This window comes from Aptenodytes forsteri, unplaced genomic scaffold (assembly GCF_000699145.1).
Source record: "Aptenodytes forsteri isolate BGI_AS27 unplaced genomic scaffold, ASM69914v1 Scaffold2, whole genome shotgun sequence".
Classification (NCBI taxonomy): domain Eukaryota; kingdom Metazoa; phylum Chordata; class Aves; order Sphenisciformes; family Spheniscidae; genus Aptenodytes; species Aptenodytes forsteri.
In genome coordinates this window covers 10,928,194-10,948,911 of record NW_008795695.1, presented here as the reverse complement: position 1 = coordinate 10,948,911, position 20,718 = coordinate 10,928,194, and the positions used below count along the sequence as shown (strand labels likewise).

The following is a 20,718-nucleotide window of genomic DNA, read 5'->3' as shown; positions in this document are numbered from 1 at the left end:
CCAACATTTTCCAATTAGAATTGTTTGTGCCACTTAAGGGGCAAATTGGTTCCTGCCAGCCCCTTGTTACAGTCCAAAAAAACCAATGACTCGCCCCTTAGAGCACTGGAGCATGAGTCCAGATCCACTCAGGTAGAGTCCTGAAGTTAGGAGCCTGTTTGCCATATGGTCCTTCCATGTGAGCTGCTCCATCCATAGCCTATCTCTAGCAACACTCCAATGAGCTCTATGCAATTGGCTTTTAACTTTGGTATCTTAGTTATGGGCCTAAAATTAGGTGAGATGAATCAGATCACAGAAATTATGTTTATGAGCAAGTCCTTTGTAAGTAGTTTACTCTTGTACACCTTCCCCATTCACATAGCAGCTGCTCATAATACTTATAGTCTCTTGGTGTCCTTTTCACACATACCCAATACTATCTTGTTCTAGTCTTATTTGTATCTGCACTGCCTTTTACAGAGTCCTTTGGTTTACCATAGTATGAGCTCAGAATCAGTCTCTACTTTAGTAGATGATTTGAACACACAAATATAAAGAAAACAATCCCACTAAAGCCCTTCCAGTTTTTAAAATACGTTCAAAAGATAAGATATGAAACCAAGGCCGTTGCTACCTGACATCTATCATTACAGTAAAAATATTTTGGTTCAATTTGACTCAATATTCTCCATCAAGAAATACAATCTACCCTTACCATTCTCACCAGACGTCTTGTCTTTTCCATTTGTAGCTCCAGTTCCTTGTCTCTGTTAGGGGGGAAAAAAACAAAACAAGTGGTTAGAACAAACTTGAATGTGCATTTTCTCCTTGGAATTACTAGCAGTTACAGCCTGATTTCTCCTTGATACCTTGGATAGTCATTCACCTTCAAGCAATGTTGCTTTGAAACACTACCAGTCAGAACAGGAGTGCTTAGTACCATTTAGGTACAGTTGTATAACTATGTGTGCAACTGAACATAATTATCACATTAGTGATGGGATATATGTGATCAAGTTTCCAGCAGTGCAAGGGTATTAGCTACAGTAGGACATCTCTTCAGGTCCCTGCTGTGCCTCCATTTCCATGATTCTTCTGACCTGACTTTGGCCAGAAGACTCATCTTTCCACTTTGGCCACAAGTGGAGATGGTAATTCCCACTTCAACTCACTCCATCCAAGGAATAGCCTCATGACTTTCCATGAAACAAACGGATTTAAGTCACTCTACTAAGTAACATGTGGCAAACACCAGTGCAGTCCAAATAATCACAGTGGCAGAGCTGTATTAGTGTGGTTACACTACTAGGTAACTTTCTAGCTTAGGAATGGTCACTCTATGAAAATTATGCTGCATCCCCCAGAGAAAGCATCTCACAGGTGGAATTAAGGTACTTTAGCAAGTATGGCAAAACTTGCATTTCTTATGCAAAATTATCCATACTTGTGTGTATTACTGAAACAGACTAAAAAATTCGTCCTTTAGGGTTGTACATGTAAAAAAACTAGGAGTATTAAATTCATTAATAAATCCAGCTGCATTCAGCCAGAGGTAGCACATCCTCATGCATCAGGAAAGTTAACAGCTGCAGTAGCACTGCAAACCAAATGGTTTGCACCAAAATATGGACAGTCATACCGATTCTCTTATGAAAATTCATACAGGTATACTTATCTGAAGGTGTTTACTCTAGAATATCTGGTTAAAACCTTCTCTACTGCTCTGGTTTCTGTCCTTCATCTCCCACAGCAGTGGTATTTTGAGGGTATTCTGTGTATATGGAGCTAATCACCACATAAGTACAAAACCTTCATGCGTACTCTTAGCTCTTATTATAGAAGCCAAAGGGGGAAAGAAAGCTCTTCAAGCCCCTCAGGAGAATACAAAAGCTACATATGGTCTATCATGCATCCACATGCCAGTGGTGGGGTTTATCTTCTCTGTGGCAGGCTTCAGTGCATATCTCTCTGCTCTACTGGCTCTTCCTCATCTCACTCTATGCAATGAGACAGAGCATCCCTAGAGAAAACAACTCTGAGTCTATAACCACAGCTACAGTCTCCCCATACAATGGAAATATACTTGTTTCTCCCTGGAGCCTCAGAGCTAAGACAGGAGAGAAAACTTGGCCAATAACATCAAAAAACAGGATTCTAAAGGGATAAACATCTTTTACAAAAGCATAAGTTACCAACAGCCAGAAATCAATAAATCCACCCAACAATCAGTTTTGCTAAAGATATTAACCTTTATGCCTTTATTTAAAGTTTGGTTAATATTTCCATATTTCAATTTCAATCCCCATTTGAAACTAGGTTTTAGTGTTAATTTACTGGGACCTCCCAAAAAAACAAAATACTGGATTTTTCCTATCTATAAAATGGTAGCTATATTGCTTTTCCTCCCCTGTTTATTTTTAAATCCTTTTTCAAGTTGTCTTATTTCCTGAGTGTTCAGGCTGTGCTACTTAGCCTTTATGAAAGCTTCTCTTTCCTCCCTGAGGAATACCCATCAGGTTCAGTCTGCTATTGGAGTGCTGGAATATGGATCCACACATTTATTTCATGTCTCAGGATTCCCCCTCAGGGAGAGGGGAAGTTGTCAAAGAATGAATAAAAACTTGGCTTTGGCCAATGAAGGTTTTTCTATTCATTAGGTCAAGATTTTTCTTCAATTCTTAAATCAGCCTAAGTATTCTACAGCCATTCATTTGATTGATGACCACTGGACATACACAAAATGAAGCCTGAAAGTCTGCCAAATAAGCTTCTGATAGCCTTTCCTTCAGCTATATACATATTTTGATCTATAAGCACTGTGCTGCCTTCCAAGTGAGTACAATGGATTTGAAAGTGAAAATCAGTTTCTCATTAACAAGGCACTGAAACTTATGAAAGAGCCATATACAATGTGATCATTGCAAAGCCTTTAGCCTTTTATTTCAACACATTCAGTGGACCTATTCTTTAAAATATTTTCAAGATGCTGGTATTATTAGCAGCTGGAGCTATTTGCTTCTTCCATCACCTTTCATGATGAAAGCATGCACAGGCTGCAGAACAAAGCTTAGCATTTTAATGTCCTTCAGAGCACAAGAGGACTAAACATGAGGAGTTACTAGGGGTATTTTCAAGAAGCAGTGGATGAAAGCCCTCCAAAAGCTGGTATAACAGATACTGTCCTCAAATGCAATAGATCAAATTATAATCTATGAAATACAAGAAAAACAATATTAATTTCTGGGGTTTGTTTTTAAACAAAAAATCCCCAAGTTGTTGACCATATTTTAAAAGATAAAATCAGTCTAACACTTTGTTTCCTATAACTTGTAGCCAGCTTCCTTCATTCAAAGATTGCTTCTAAAATTCCCCAGCATTTTCTAAGGCAAGCACTAGGACAGAAGCATTGAATAAACTTTCTACTAGGCATCAAAGAAGAAGCATCAGAGCCAAAAATGAACGAGTGCAAAACCATAATGAGTATACAGTAAAACAGGATAAACAGTTTTGTTGCTATGTTGCGTAGGAGGAAACATAGTTATGACTGCTTGGGGCTATACTAATTTTCAACTCAGTGGTTTTACAGAACAAAGGCACATCATTAAAAAAGGCTCCAAAATGAAAGTCATTCCCAATTTGTCAGAAGAGGAGGGAAAAAGGACTACTGCCATATGCCCAAAATCCCAGTAAGAAAAGAACAGGTTTACTTTCCTGTTAAATTCTCAGTGCTATACACAGCAGCTAGTTAATGTGGTATGAAAAAACTGTACTAAATTAGTCCCCTAGGTGTACAACCTAAGGTCAAAAGTGAATTTGCAGCCCAGAGGACTTTTCAAGAAGTATGTTAAATTACTGCAGCAGCTTTTCTACTCATTCTTCTAGTCCCTCCTGCACCCCCAAGCCTAATTTTTGCCTTTAATCTTACATTCTGTTCTTGTCTTGAAATAGCCTGACCTTTTCAGTTATGCTTCCAATTAGCACCTCACTGTTAGGGATTGTAGCCAGGTGTTGATTACAGAATTTTTGGGGGCAGAGGGGTTGTTTTTCAATGATCCACATAAAGCCTAAGATCAAGGACATGAAACTGCCATAAAGTTCTCTGACAAATGGGCCCCTACAGTAATAACATTCTGCTTCTTCGTCTCAGTGCAAGGCCAAAAAGGTACAGCAGGCTGTATCCCAGTAAAGGAGTGGCTCCAGATTTTCAAAAGTATATCATTTCTACAAAGAATGAAAGAGCATCCAAGGGTAGAATTAAGAGAATAGAAACAGTGGAAAGTTTTTGTAAAGTGAATAGCAGAAAGAGTCAGTGTAGACTTGACTCGGGACAAAAAACAATTTCATTGACACATATGAAATGTTATTAGGGTGTTCTGTACTCATTGACAAGAGGAACAGCAGTGAAGTCTGTGCATATCCTAAGCTTTTCTTAAGCCTTTGTTTGCCACCAGGTCCATCCCTAACAAAATGCATCATGTGTGTGACAGGAGGAAATACATGTTGGTACAATGCAGCACAAAAATGGCTGTGGGTCAGCCAGCTGTGTGCCAAACAAGCCTTTATTCTGCACTACCATCTGTTCTTCACACAAGTTTTTCTCTGTAAGACATAAATTGAATCAAACTATTTCATAAGCACGTTATTTTTTTCATAGCCTTCTGCTTTAAAGAGTTCAGCTGCTTTAGCCTTCGAATGAAAAAAGTACTGCAAAATACATTTTACAGATTTATAAGGTTTATAACCTTTCTGCAAATAAAAATGTCACTGTAAGTATCTGCTTAGGGACTTTCCATGTTTTCCAAGCAAGGAAAGCTTACTAGTCAACAGCAGAATGATCAGGAGATACAGCAATTTCTACCTTCTATTTTTCAGGACTAAATACTTCCTGTACAGTTCCTCAAATTAGGACAGTTAGGGCTGACTTCATCCAGGAACAATGTAAGAAACTAAGTTCTTAGAGGATGATCTCTACTTAGTGTTGGTTGACCTCTGAAGATACTGAGAGTTTTAGAGTACTGAAGTAAGCCCCAGTTGAGGTTCACTAGACTACAAGCACAGGTAGATCCCAAAGCATACTTAGTATATAACCATTACTGCCTGAAGGTTCATAGTATATTTTTTTAGTTTCCCCTAGGTGGAATTTTGAGGACATTACATTAGCATGCACACTTCCTACACACTAAAAAATTAGAGAAATGTGGATTAAAAATACAGAACAGAAGACCCTATCAAATGTGGGACCTACATACTTCACATAGCCTCCTTTTCCATGTACCTCCTGTCCAGCCATATTATAGTCAACTCCTCTGGTTCTATGGACCCAGAGTTTTCTATGCTTTAACACCAGGTATAAATTTGCTATTGAAAAAAAGCAGGAATATAACTATTCAATTTAAAAAACAAGCAGTGGGCACTGAGGGAGACATCAGCTTTTGCCAGTAGATCAATACACTATGCATACATGCCACTTAAAAATAATTATGTAATGAGGTGATATCCTGAGCTTACTGAAATCAATGGGAATTTTGCAATTGCTTTTCTTTCATGCTCTAGCAAACAACACAAGCTGTATGTCAGAAATTAAATGAAGATCCAAAATTTAGGTAGGGGCAAGAACCAAGCAGCTATGACCTGGAATGAGTGGATACACTCTGTAGAATTCAAGATTTCAATGTGATTAATTAGGTTAAACTCTTTACTGGAGATTTCTGTTTCACTATGTTTGACAACCTCTTTCTAATGTCATGCATTGACTTGAAACTATATCACTCAGTATTTCACACATTTAGGTGTGAAAAACATTACTCTTAACCACAACACAGTAAATAATTTGGTAATAAGGACAAAAGATATTACCATGTTTAAGATAAAAGGTTAAGAGCAGGAAAAATGATGCTGCTGTGACAGAAAGATACCTGTTTACTGACTGCCAAGGGATACCTTGGCATATGCCTCTAAATAATGGGAATTTTAGCACCACTGTAGTTTTGGAATTAATTATCAAAAGCATGAAGATGGACAGCTGGGAAAGATAAGGTATACCGCTGGTGTGTCATGCACAAATTCTGCCATTTCACTCATTCTCTCCTATTATAAGTTTTCTCAAAACTGGTCTGCAATACAGCCAGATGGTAAATCCCAAACCACCTTCTGTGACATACAGGTTCATTCACATCAGTAACAGCTAGTCACCTAAAGAACATCTGCAGACAGAACTGAAGAATCCCAGAGAGAAGCTTGAATATAGTTATGAAAGTTACATTAGAAGCTACATAAGTAAGCTTTCCTCACTGGTCTATTTGTGCCTCCTTTACAAGTCCCTCCACATTTTTACACACATGGTACTGAGTATTTATGAGATCAAAGTGTCCTTCAGAGCCCACATCTAAGGTAATTGCATCAAGTACAGAACATCCAGCCGATATTTTGTCTGAATGATGGGTAAATCTGATAATGTGGCTGTTACTTCTGTCTTACACATCATTGTAAGAAGTCACAGGCCACATTTTCTGGGCACCTGACAGAAAGGAAAAATATTTATCAACGTATACTTCAGTACAAAGCAGTTCACTCCTGGTTATGACCATACATTTCTGGTAGAAGTGACTTTCTGGAGACTACCACTTTTCCCTGGCTGCTCTCACCCTACGATCTCAGTTCTTTAGGTTATGGCCTCTACTCTTGCCTATGTAGCACCTTCTCTGCATGCTCCTTTACACAATGGGACTTTTCTATAGCCAGTTTTCCGGCTGTCTTGTATTGCCAGGGCAGCATAATATTGCCAGAGCAAGAGTGCCAGAACCCATCTTTCAATACTGGCTGTCAAAACTAAGTGATCCCTGGCACTCTGATAATTTCTGTAATTATCTTCATGGGTCAAGCAGTGTTCTACTTGACTAGCTCTTGATTGTCCTTAATTTTATTAAGGCTCTCCTATAGCTGTTTTAATACATTAAAACTCCACAGGTGGGCTGAGATGAACTGATGGGATTCAAACTGCAATGGCTAAAAGTTGGCACAGTGACCAGCACTGGTTTTCTATGACTTTTGTAGTCACTGAAGGCACATAAGCATGCACACACATGCACATTGACAAGTATTACTGTGGTTTCTAGGATGACAGAAATTGACAACAAGGCTGTGGATAACTACAGATTATTTTCCTTCTAGACACTGTGGACCAGTGCCTGGCTCTTGCTATTGCAATGATTTGCTCAAGATACAATCTCTTTGCAATTTCCTTTCATCTTTCTATAAAGGACACAACCTGGACCTCAGCATTCATATCCTTGCACCTTTGTCAGTCATTTACACTGGTGCAAATTAAGTCTCAAACGCTTTCACATACAGAAGGAAAGCACTATATTCAAGCTATAGCTGTCCATACAAGCTGCAGCCTGTGTGAAAAGCAGACAATTTACCAAGTTGACTGCTGATGCACTGGTTGCTGCAGTTCCCCAGGAAGGAGGTCATGCAGGTTTAGGTACTGTTTAGTCAGGGTGAACCTACAACTCCCCTGAGGCAGCCCAGGGAGGCATGCTGGTGGCATGTTGATCCACTGGACAACCAGGCACAGAAAAAGCAATGGGAACTGAAGGAGTAACCTTGAAGCTGAGGCTTCTCAGGGTAGTTGAAAGACAGGGTTGCAGTCCCTGCTCCTGCATTATTTTGTTTGCAATATGGTCATTGTCCATGTAAAACACACATTTTATTTACATACCTATGCAAAATGCATACTCCGCCCAATGGGCAGAGTGCCTTAATTGCAGGGGTGTTAGCAGAGTTAGGGCATTTGCCTCAATTTAAGAGGTGTGATTTATTCACTTTTCGCCCAGACAGAGCTTTTTGGCTTGAGGTACGTCCTCGGAACAGGCACTTCTGAGTGTAGAGAGTTTCAGCACCCAGCACACTTTCAGGTTAAATAAGGAGGCACCTAATGAAAATGGGCAGAGAGAATCACTGTCTGGGATATAAGCATCCACTTAGAGTGCTGTTTTTAAATATTCTAATAGCACAGAGAAGAACTTTCACTGTGCCCCACTTTTGCCAGTGCTGGGCTGAAATTTATAAATCAGCACAGTAAGAACCTGCTGATTTTGTATTCAGATTCAATATAATGTTCTAAACAGAATATTTACACCAACACCAGATGTAATCAACATAATTAGCACAAACAGTAGCTTGCTTAATATTTAGGTTATTAGCATATTTTGAATTAAAACATTATTAAGTAGATATTTCTCCAAAGACATTGTAATCACAATTTTTTTTTTTCTGAGGCAGGGATTAATGGAATCTTTGAAGTTAATTTTGAAAGCAGCTGCAAGAATGTATTTCCCAAATCCTGTTAATTACCATGCCAGCCATGAGAAGTAATCCCTTTTTTTTCCTGCAGGAAATGGAGGATTTGATCCCGCAAGGCTTATTTACAGGGGTAACTCATATGTGGACAAGTAGTTGTCTTCAATTCAGCAGAATTACTCGCATGAGTAGAGTTGGAACCTCAATGTGGTACCGTGGAATTTCTCTAAACTGCATGTTGGGTTTTGTTTAGCAAAGGGCAAAGAGGGTGAAAGTCAACTACAGAACAAGTCTTCTCACACCACTTGCCAAAAAATCACCTCAGCTCTCATTTAGATGTGGGTGATACAGCCCATATCCTAATTGCACTGGAAATTGATAAAGAGGAAACATCAAGGTGACCAAAGAGGAATATTTCAGTTACATAAAAATAGATTTAAGCTAGATGGCATAAATGAAAAATTACTGGGGTTCTTAAGGTGGTCTCTTCCTTTTTCCTCTCCTATTATTTCTTATCCATTGGTAGCATCAGGCCTGGCACTACAGTCCCAGAAAGGGCATTTTTGGGCAGGAAACCAGCCTTAAGAACTCCTATTTCCCAGTCTAGCCCAATCCAGCCTCACCTTCCCATCCCCAAGGCCTCATTTGTTTGGATACAGTTGGTTGCAAGGTCATACAGAAAATAGGAGCACTAAAATTATTCAAGATAAAAATAACCCTTCAGCAGAGCTGTGTTGAAAAAATCATTGAAGTGATCCCACTAAAAAAAATACATAGTTTAATTGTTTCTGTTGATCATTTCAGTAATGTAGTGACGTCTCTGATCTGCAAACAGTTGTACAAGGGCAACAGAACAGGCAACAGATGGTACCAGGGCGAGGAGGCACTGCAATTTTGTTCTGGGAACTGAAAATCTGAGCAAGTCAGTGCTTCATACCACGAAACATAGCATGCTGTATCTCCTTGGGATGTTGCATTACCTCCTAGTAATCTTTACTCTGCAACAGAGCAAAACATGGAGCAACACTGGTACACCTATGCAGCCTAAATTATAAGCCTTGGCCACCCATGCAGGCAATACAGACAGTTGATGGCAACTGAATGTGGCGTCTGACTAGGAGCAAATCAGAACCTTGGGAACCTGGGAAAAGCATTTGGATTCAGATTATATCTTGGGTATCCTTTAATATTAGCATCTCCAGATAGGAAGAGTGCCCTAAGCCAATTAAGGGGTCAGGATCCTTACCTAGGCATAATATAACTGAATATGGATGATGTTTTTGTAACAAATTTACTTTATATTTCATTCTTCCAAACCCTTCTGAAGTTCAGGGTAATTTAATTTGCTGAGCTCCAAACCCAGCTGTAATTGAGTTCGAGGCTGTCTTCAAGGGACAACTTGAGTTATTAATGGCAAAAGTCTGCACTGACAAATTACTTCATATCTGATCATATTGGTTATCATTATTAAAAACAGGCTGCTTCTTCCCAGACTGCAAAAATTCTGGCATTTTTTTCTGTTGGCTTTTTTGTTTTTATTTCCAGTTGTACAACTAAAAAAATTTGTTCTCGCTTTCTTCCTATTTCCCTACATATTTCAGAGGCAAACAGATGTTATTACAGTCTGTTAGACTGCACTAGTAACTGTCCAGCAAGGTTTTTAAAAGGTATTAATTATGGCAGTTGCCAGTTGCCATGCAAAGGAACTTTCTGCCTTCATCCTAGGGCAAAGCCTTCTGATTTTCAAGACAACAGCAAGACGAAGCAGCAAGGATGTTTATGCATCACTTACTCTACTCCTCAAACCCCCGGGCAGCCAGTCTGGTCATGGAGAGCAACTCCAAACAGCCCCAGAGCCATCTGCAGTTATCACAGTAACTTTAGGGCTATTCCAGTAGCAGGGGAATCACTGGACTGAGAGCTTGCTGCAGCCTTGGCAACGCACCCTGCCCAGGGGCTGCACAGAGAGATGACGCAAACCTGTTACTCTGGCTCTGTGCCATGAGGAGATTCATGCAAGGGGAACCCTGAATTGGCTGCTGAAGCTCCCTTGAAATGGGGCCTCGCTTGACAGAGGATTTGTCCTGCCTTGTTCAAATCTGCATCAGAACTGACCCGCTGAGACTTTGGGGGAGCTGCTGTGTTCAAAGTGTGATGCAGTTCAGAGCAAAGCTGTCTTGGTACTATGAGTCTAAACAGCAGCCAAGCAATTAGAAACAAGCCTGCCATACTAAAAACCAAAATGGGCAGGGTGATGCACAAGGTCACCTTGATTGCCAGGAATCAGGGACAGCAATCAAATACACTCACATACAGCAAGCAGAAGAAACTCCAGGTCACTAGCTCTGTCCAAGAACTGACCAAAAAAAAAAAAGGCTTCCACAGATCAGAAGCTCCCAGGACCCTGCAGCAGCTCAGTGAAATTGATGCTGCTATCAGCTTCATTGTTAATAGCAGCAGAGAAGAAAGCAATTTTCACTGAGCAGCTGTAGGTAGTTCCCAGGGTCCCTGGGCCCAGGACAGACCCACCAGGTTACCTGCCCTAAGACTAAACACTCTACAGTTCCTGCAGTGCCCTAGCCATGGAATAAGTCCAGGGGGTACGTGGTCAGGCAGATTCAGCAAGAGCTCCCCCACATTGTTTCAAACACTCTCCCTCCACAGAACAGTGTTTTCAAATTCAAGTTCAATGAAAACTTGCAAGTTTCTCCACTCCAAATAGTCAGTCATTCCTTCTGCCTTCAGTCTCCCATTATGTATTAGGCTCCATTCTGCACTTCGTGCCACGCACATGAAATGAAAGACAAACGTTAACCAGCTAGACATTTTCACCTTATTCACACATGAACACGGCAAACCATCATTCAATGCCATTAAAAAAGGACCCTAATGTGCTCCTCCAGGAAACAGTCATGCATTCATTTTGTTAATGTTCTAACATACCCATCCCATGACTAGACAGAAAATAGGTTCCTTAGGAGTTTCATGCAGAAAGCAGATACTAACATTCACTTAGATCCAGCTGTGTGCTGCCTGACACACTGCAGTCAAAAACATCTATTAAAGGCTTACATGGCATGACCACAAAAGATACTGCTAGAATTCATATAATTTGCAACTTGGGTTTTTTTTGCAGTTTACAACATTAATGCTAGATCCTTTGCTACCAATGTTTCTGCATCTGCAGATCCATTCCTTAAGTCCAGTTCCAAGATGGAAATGCACTAAGCTTTTAGTCCAAGAAAAGAATACAAGACAGCACTCAGAATAAAAGCCCCGCGAAACAAGGAAAGGGTCTCCTGTAACCTTACTTGAGAGGTTCATTCAGCTTGGCTTGGATGTTAGCACTGCCCAGTAGCTTGCAAAATATGCTGAAGGAAAGAAGTGATAGCTAGCCAAGTCTGACTGGCAAACTAAAATTGGCATGAAGCTGGCCTGCCTTAGGCATTTGGCTGCCCCGCTTAAGCTGCAGCACATGTGTGCTGGCTCATGCATTTTAAAGTGTGCCAAGCCAACAATGTGTTTGCTCTCTTTTCCGGTGGTGTGTGTATCTGTCAGATCTGAGTGGAGTAGTGACATATATGAAGCAGCTATGAAGCCACATCTTATTTTTCCACCATGTCATCTGCAGAAAGCTGCCTGCCTAGCCATCCCCTCTTGCCTAGTATGTTCTTCCTTCTCCTCATTCCTACCAAAGTCAATGCTTCTAATTTGTAGCCATTTCCAACTTCTGTCTCCCTTTTACCTCACATTTTACTAATATATGTTTGGAATTCAAGGAGCCAGATTTCAATGTTATTCAGATTTTTTTCCTGAACACCACACATTATCCCTTAAGTTCAAATAAAATACATTCTTCAGAGTATTTCTATTAGTGTTAAAATTATGTGCTTTAAAAAAGTCAACATCCAGAGTATTCAGTATCTTAAAACAAAAATAATTTAATTCTGGGGGTTTGAAAAAGAAGCATATTTTCTACAAGAGAAAAGGAGAGAGACAGCAAGAATCCCCTTACTTGAAACATTCAAGCTAGGGAATGAAAAGGCCTAGAATTCAAGTGAAAGACATGCTAGTGATTTTTATGAAAATTATTTTTGTCTGTACCTCTCCCCTACTGCCCCACCCAAACTTGGACTTTGGCATTTTCAAATGTGTTTTCACATTTAGCAAGGCATTACACTCCGGTTCATCTCAGGCAGGCTTCTCTCCTTCACCAGATTATGTTGCATCTGTCTGATGAAGTTTGCACTCACTTCCAAACTCAAATTTGTTTGGAATTGTTTGGTCCCTTTTAAAGAGAAGTCTACCTCGGACATCCAAAGCCCAAATCCCCCATTCTCTTGTAGAATAGGGCACACTTCCCTCTAATCAACCCAACCTCACCCTACTACCTATTGAGGGCTTTGCTGAGACACACGCAGCTTCTTAGTAGACAGGCAAAGGTATAGTAGTATATGGGTAGTGGCACTGGTCAGGACAAATCAGTTAAATACATCTGGCTCAGAAGTACCAATTCACTAAAGCCAAACTATCTGTGGGAAAGTGCTATGATGTCTATAAAAACATCCCCACAAATCACTGGTCCTCCTTCATATCCCAAGTGTTACTAGGAAAAGGTCCAACATTACCAAAATTCTCAAGAAATCAAAGATGTCTTCAGATCTATTCAGCTCTTCCTCATCTGCCTAGTTACCCACTTGCACCAATTTAGGAGTTGGTTATCCTGATCTTGATAACCTTGTCCTTGAAATGTATCTTCTCCTGTAGTCAGAATGCTGCCAACTACTATTTCAATGCCTGGTAATCCCTCTAGTGTTAGATTCATAAAGAACAAAGCATCACCGAGGCAGACTGACAGCCAGGTGCCCTGATCAGTGGTACCTGCTGGGTAGCAAGGCTTATTTTGTGGGTCACAGAGGACAGAGATGCAAAGCATCCCCAGGCATTAGCAATGGGTACTGTCTGCTTTCCAGCACTCTGCCCAGTGATTCTAAAGCTGTGCAGATCCCTGGTTTCCTTGAAAGTTCTCCTCCACCCCCTACAAAACTAAGGCACTTCCTGTGAAAAACTGCTTCTCGTGTGCAATCCTACTAGTTCCTACTAGAGATGCTGACTTAACAGGACTGTTCCAGCTGTCTCACTGATTCACTCCAGAAAAGCCTGCTAACTCTCGTCAAGATTAACAAGCTTTAGCATAACATGGAGTTGTCCTGTTTCCAGGGATAGTCCTGGTCAGTGCTAGCTTGGGCATTCCTGAACTGTGCTCCATCATTCCCAGAAAAGGTGCACCTAAAATCCCTACAAATACATCTACACCAGTGTGTACAGCTAGCCAGGATCCTTACAGGTACCTCTTCTTCACTTTTAGGACGCTCATGTTGTGCTGTGATCCAACACAACCTTCCCCTGCTCAAATGCACAGCGGTGCATGCCCCTTCTGAGTTTAAACCATTATAAACCTGAAAATTTGGTTCAGGTTTCTCTGGTTCTACTATTGCAGCTTTCTATAGTCCTGCTGGCACTATCCAGCAGCTGGCTCCACAGCACAGCTAGAATCAAACCTGCCAGCCAAGGAGCTGCAAACAAGGCCGGTGACAGAACAGCTCAGACCCTTTTGTCAGGCATTTGGACGCTAAGACTCTGTGTTATAGACACTAAATATACACTTGCATATATTTTGCCATAGTTATAGCTCTGTCTCCCTGCACATTAGAAAATCCGAAGCCCTCACACCTGGTGCCACCCTTCTCATCAGCTTGCTGTCTCAGTCCAGGAATCTTTGAAGTCTCCAAAGTCAGACAAGAAGGACACTGCCTTGCATAGGTTGGTTGTTTTTTTTCCCTTTTGTTTCTTACTTTCACCTTTAACAAAAGGGATCTCTAACATCATTCTGTCTACTGTCACAGTACTCACAGTATCAGCTGCACCACTGTTTCAGGTCATGTTTCATGCACTATCTACTAAGGTGATAATGTAAGAACATTCAGCATCTATAAAATAGCAGTTTTCTCTTTAAGAGGAAAGACAGTTCAGCTGTAACTAATATTCAAGGCATGTAGGCAGACAATTTTCATTTCTTCTCTGACTAAACTTGTGCTTCTTTCTCCAAATTCCATGTTAGTGCATAAATAAGCCTATATCCCACTTGGTATGAATTGATCAGATATCCCACTTGGTATGAATTGATCAGATGAGATAGCACCAGCCAAAGACCTATGTGACGCTTGCCCAATTTACCTGTAAATAGACAAGTCTGGTCTCAGAGGGAGCAGACATAGAGAGTGGGGATAAATTGAGACCTCAAATCCTGTCATTAATACTAAGCTTCACAATTGCAACTCTTCTGCAGTTGCTTATTCCATCAACACTGCCATTCATTTTCCTATTAAGAGAAAGGTAGCCTATATAGTCGGTCTCTCCCATCTCTTCCCGTAAGAGAAATAAATACTGATTTTTCTTAATTAAAATTAGAGGAAGAAGGGGCAAAAGGATTTGTTAGTTATGATTTGACCTAGTTTCTACTTATCTATTATGTCTGTCTTTATTTAGAAACCCATGTTCAAACAACTGAAGAAACAGAACACCTTTTCTTAGAAAGAAGGAGAATGTATGTTATTCATCTTCATTAGAAGATCCTATGCCTTGCAGAGAAGAAAGCATTACATGGCTCAGTGAATTTAAGGCTCTGTTGCAACTGACAGGCTGAAGAAAGGCATAGCTTTCCTCTGATGCATGCATCCTTCTTCTCCCAAGCCTCTTCAGCCAAGAAGTGGGTGTCTCATGATTTACATACCCAGTGTCTAGGCCTAGCTACTCTATTACAAGTTCTTCTGTAGCAAAGTTACAGAGAAGAGGTAAAAACATGTAAACACTAAGACACATTTTCCAAGTCATCCCTACAAAAAAGCAAGATGGACAATAGCAAATAGTGGCCTGGAAATCAAATACTTTATTCAAACCAATAAACAAACACCCAGCAACCTTTGATAAAAAGGCCACCGCTGTTCCTGTTGAAGTTAACTGCTACTATACACCACATTTCATCATTAGCATGATCTAGTTAATGTAGAAACTGTTGGAAGATGACTCTTATAAACTTGCCAATGCATTACAAATTTAGGGATATTGGACTAGAAACTAATATGCCTTTGCAACCTGAAATGATGTTCTACTATCAAGTACCGCAGTATGAAGGTTGGATTTTTCCTGTTTTACAAATGCAGGAGGTTTTGCTTTAAGTTACTCTTTTACAGGGAAACATTATATCTGAGGCATGCTATCAAAGCTAACTGTCCTTTAATAAAGTGTTGTGTTCTTTGAATCTGTTGGCATTCTCTACATGGCAAGAAAACCAGTGTGCTTCTTTCTAAACAGTATGATCTTAATTTGGTGAAACTGGCAGACAATTTCCAACATCACTTCTAAGTGCTATTTTAGAAGATGCTTGATCCCATTGAAACCACACTGATGGAAGGAGTAGCAAAGTGACAGGTCTAAAACTTATTGTTCTCTCTTCTTCCTCCTCTTTTGAGCTGCAATTTACTACTCAGCTAATAAATAGATGCAAGTTAAAATTAAAACCTGATGTTCATGTGCCTTATCTGTCCCACCCCCATCCTATAACAGCTGCAGGGCTTCCTCCTCCACCCTGCCGTGTTCTTGCCGCACTTCAAAACTATGCAGTTTTGCACCTATTACAGGTATAATCTCAGTGAGGCCAATAGTTAACACTTGGGGGTCATGGCAGTGTCTGAAAAATGCATCCACAAGGGCCCCCCTAATACAACTGGCTGGCTCAGACACTCCCCAGGACTGCAAGCACCACACAAGAGAACAGGAGCTCCCCTAAACAAACACGGCATGTTTTCCCCCTACAAACACCCACTCTTTGACTGACTGCCATCAGGATTATTGGCGTACAATCCTCACTTCAGTGTTTAAATACATCTGGTTCCAAGACCCTAATTCCATTTCAGTGGAACTGTTTCAACTGAATTCAGAAGAGCTACCCATAGAAGAACACTATTTTTCCCATTTAACTGCCTGAAGCAGCTACAGTTTCAGACAGAAGCCTCCACGTACGCCTAATGTTTCACACTCAGAAGCCTCCACGTACACCTAATGTTTCACACTCAGACATGTCCCTCTCCTCCTCCAACAGCCTCCTGCTGAGCACACTTGTCCAGAGTGATAGAGACGTGTTCCAGGTTCTCCCTCAACCTGGAGGGAAGAAGACACCCTCTGTTACTCTGCCAGCTTAGGGGCATGCCCAAACCACCAGGCCATGTGGTATTACCGGTTTTGAAAACAGCCACAGCAGAGACTGCCTTGGTGATTAGTGTCTTACACACACCTCAAGGACTAGTGAAGCTCAATTTTCAGAAAAATATCTTTGACCCCAGTGTTAGGCCATATCAACTTTCCAGTGAAGCCTCTGTCTGAGTTGGCTGCCTGGGTACTTCCCACTGAAGGTGATCTGAGCTCCAAAACAAAGATTCAGTACTCCAGGCTGCAGAGGAGAGCTGTCTGGATGAACATACCCCACATAACAGCTCTTTCCCCCGTGAATGCCCTGCACACCCCTATTACAGAACACATGAGCACCCTTCATGATCCTTTTGAAAGTGTACACAACATAGCAGTTGCTGCAGGATTCAAGAGCCCAGAGGCAACATAAGGCAAAGGGAAAGAGCTTGCTGTAGCTCAAAGAAACAAGACCTGGTGTTCTTTGTATTTCAAGCCTGACCAAAAACCCCTATATTTATGCAGAGATCAAGTCCCCAGCTCTTAGCCTCCCCAAGTAAGAGACCTAAGCACTCTACAGAGTCAACCCCCTAACAGCTCTTATGAATTTCATGTGCCTGGTTGCTTGATGCCTGTTTCAAAAGGAAAGCTAGAATATTCTTGCTGCTGTCTGGTAGCTAGGCTGCTCCTCAAATATATAAAGCTGCTGGCTCAAATCCTGCCTTAGGTGGTGCGCATCAGCACCCTGGCAATCAGTACAGCACTTCACTCGCATTGTGTAAGGCTCTTCCAATGCAAGTTCTTCTCTTAAATCACAGGTGCCTCAGGCATGTGGGCCTATTAGGTAGTCTTCCGGAATGGCTCTCCCAAAGTCAGACACCTAAATAACACAAGTTAAAGCTGCACTCCTCCCCTACACCAGCAATACCACTCTGACTCTTTAATATCAAGAGGAAATAAATGCATCCAACCAGGCAATCTCTGCTAATGCTATTTTAAGCTCCAACTCCTTACACATGTGCTTCATCCCTGAGCCACTGGAACAGCACCCAGGGCTGTAACACCATACTGTTTAAGTGTACTCTTTCCCAAGTCCAGACCTGATTCCTGATCATAACCAGAATCATTCAAACACTGCAAGAGTGGTAGTGAATGTCGTGAAAATGTTGTGTGATGAAATGCTTCTTGTGAACCTTTGTGCCAGGGGAATACTGTCACCATGACCAGACATCATCTGCGACATGTCAGATAGTTACGTGACTGATAAGATAACAGGATTCCCTGTGGTGAATCAAGTTCATGCCAGTTGTGACTCTAGAGGCTCACTGGTAAAACTACTGGCTGTGAATAGCGATTTGGCCCATTACCCATCTGTGAGACCATTAGCCAAGATCACTTCCCCCACTGCATGCTATGTGACCAGAGATCTTTAATGGAAGAAAGGCTGCATCTCATGGGTGCTCACTGACAGTAGCTGATATTTCCAGCATGGCTCTTCTCTCTAGGCTCATTAAAAATAACAGAAAACACCTACAGACCTAAAGAAAAGGTTCCCCAGTTATTTGAGGACAGATTTTCAAAGCTACTTCAACACCTAAAAATGCATTTCAGTATATAGTGATGTTCCCAAGAAGTTCCCCATACAGCTAAGCGATCTATCTGCCACTAAACGGTTAGACTTGATGACCTTAAGGTCTTTACCAGCCTAAATGATTCTCTGATAAAACCAAGCAGCAGGAAGCACTAACCGTGTTTTGCAATACTACTAAGTAAATTCTTATACCTCAAGTTTCCTGTAACTAGTTACAGGACCAGACTTCTGCCCAGCAGACAGAGCATCTTAAACACATTTTCAGACAAATATTACAGAGGAAGAAGTGTAGAGTTTCTCTGTAGAAAAATTCTATACCATTCCTGAAAAAAAAAAGTTAGCTGCTAGAAAATAAAAAAGCAGTATAGTCAGATGAATGGCTGCTTCCTAGTCAGCTTTCTCCACCAGGAGACTACTAATAACTACCCATAAACAGGAAATAAGTTAATTTTGCTTGAAGCAGTAAAATAAGAATCCATGGAAAGTCTTAGCAAATAACTTGAGGGCTATGAAAGCTCTCTACAGAGATTTCTGCAACTGCATTTCAAGCTCCACTCAAATCCTAACAATTGTTAACATAAAGCAAAAAACCTTCCCACCCCCCCAACACCATTCTATTTGGGATAATCTTTTGATGGCTCTAGTTGAGCCTCTTTTCAATCACCCTGTCCTCAGATTTTCTAGCAGATTAAAACAAAGAAAACAAAAATATTTTTCAGTTACAGCATTACAAGTGAAATCCACCAAGACCCCCACCCAAATAAAGCAAACAAATGTTTAAGGAACTTGCTCTTGCTAATCCTTTTTGCCTCATTTTTTAACAACGGTCTTTTGCAGTGAGGTGGCTTGGGGCAGTCCAGTTGCTTTCGTCTGCCTTTTGGAAAAAGAATCATCTTTTGAGTAATAGCTGACAGGCAAGTAACAGCAAGGAAGCTTATCACTCACAGCTCCAATGAAGAAAAACTCTCCAATATTGTCAGCTGAATGACAGTAGCACTGAAGACACTGAGTACAGGGCTTAGTGCTGCACCAGAGAAAGAGCCATCTTCCAGCCCTGAGGGTTTGCTAGGAATACTGTTCTGTGAGGCACAAGGAAATGCATTATGAATAGAGAACCCCTATGCTGGTAGTCAGGGATGATCTTGATGTTCATCGCGGCTTTTAAAATCCGAAAGGCAAGCAATCTAATTCAAACTATGAAGGGGTAATTACTGAGCAAATGCAACCCGGCACAGGGCTATAACAAAAGACTGCCTTGTACAGTTACAGTAAGTACAGCACTATCACCCAATCATTACTCCTCACTAGAAGATTTTTCCTCAAGTCCTATCTTTAAGGAGTAGAATAGTGTTGTTGCATCTCGCAGAACACTTCAGCTAGCCTGGGTGGCAAAGGGACAGTGACTGCAAAAAAAACCCACACTGCATGAACTCTATCCAGTTGATATAAATACAGGCAGCAGCCGAGGAGAGGTCACAGAGAGCCTGGTGCATTACACCTGGACTGCCTGATCCCTGCAAGCAGCAGAAAAGCACGATGAGGATTTCCTCCGCTTTCCCCATTTGGCCTGACCTGCAAGACGAGATGTAAGCTTCTCCTCATAAATCCCTGAACCAGAGACCATGCTACTACACCACTTTTTGTCTCAGGTTTACACCTCATCTAAAAATACAGCTGAGTGTAACACCTGCACAACAACTAGTCAAAACTTATTTGGTGTCGCTCGATTTTACTTCTGCTGCTAAGAACAGAATACCCATTTGTTAATGAAGCAGCAGGTCTCTTCTAACAGGAGATAGCCTTCAAAAATAGGTGCTGGGTAAGGCGTAGTTACAAGCATCTCTACTGATTCCCAAAGAAAGAGTTACACTAGAGAATGTGGGATCTGCCAGCTGAACCTGCCCAGCATTTGGCCAACTACACTATCAAGCAGTCACCATGCCTGATAAAACTTTTAACAGAAATACTAGTTTGCCCCAGAGAACTTTTCCACTGCAAAAGAACACAAATGCAAATTTTCAGCTTACTTATTTATGAGGGCACAAGCGGTCCTTACATGTTTGGCACTATTTACATTTTTTCCTTAATTGTAATCCTTCCCAGGACACTAGTTATAAAGTTTACATCAGCATCCAACTACAAACAGGGCATGTTTTTCCATGAGCTGTAGCAGATAACTTTCACACAACTTACTAAATCCCTCTTTCTGCACAGGAAAGCATTAGATACATCTTTAAATTATTAGGTTTTTTTAATAAATGATTCTCCACTGGTGTGCACGGTCCTTCAAGGGGCAATATTGCTTTGTTTTATGCTTCGAAGGAGCACACACACCTGTGGAGATCTGTTTATCAGAAGGCAGGGCTTAACAGAAGCTACGTATTTCAGCCTCCACACCCAGCAAAGAGACACCTCTCAGGTCCACCAGCTCTGCCGGGAAGTACAGCAGAGCCTCACCGGGTTCCCAGCCCGGGAAGCACCCGTCCCTCCCCCAGCTGCCCTTCGGAAAGTGACGGTTACGTTCAACGCCAGGTGCTGCCCACGCTCCAGCCTCCGGGGTCGCTTTCCGAGGGGCTGCGGCGGTTTCCCCGCTCCCCGAG

The 20,718-nt window shown here is 41.3% G+C and overlaps 1 protein-coding gene across 1 annotated transcript in view; it reads right to left on the bottom strand.

Moving 5' to 3' along the window:
* PCP4 (Purkinje cell protein 4) overlaps positions 1-20,718 on the bottom strand; it is an 80,783-nt gene that overhangs the window by 34,192 nt on the left and 25,873 nt on the right. The window contains exon 2 of the mRNA XM_009283089.1: positions 698-749. Coding sequence (XP_009281364.1) covers positions 698-749 — 52 coding nt within the window. The remainder of the gene's footprint in view (positions 1-697; positions 750-20,718) is intronic.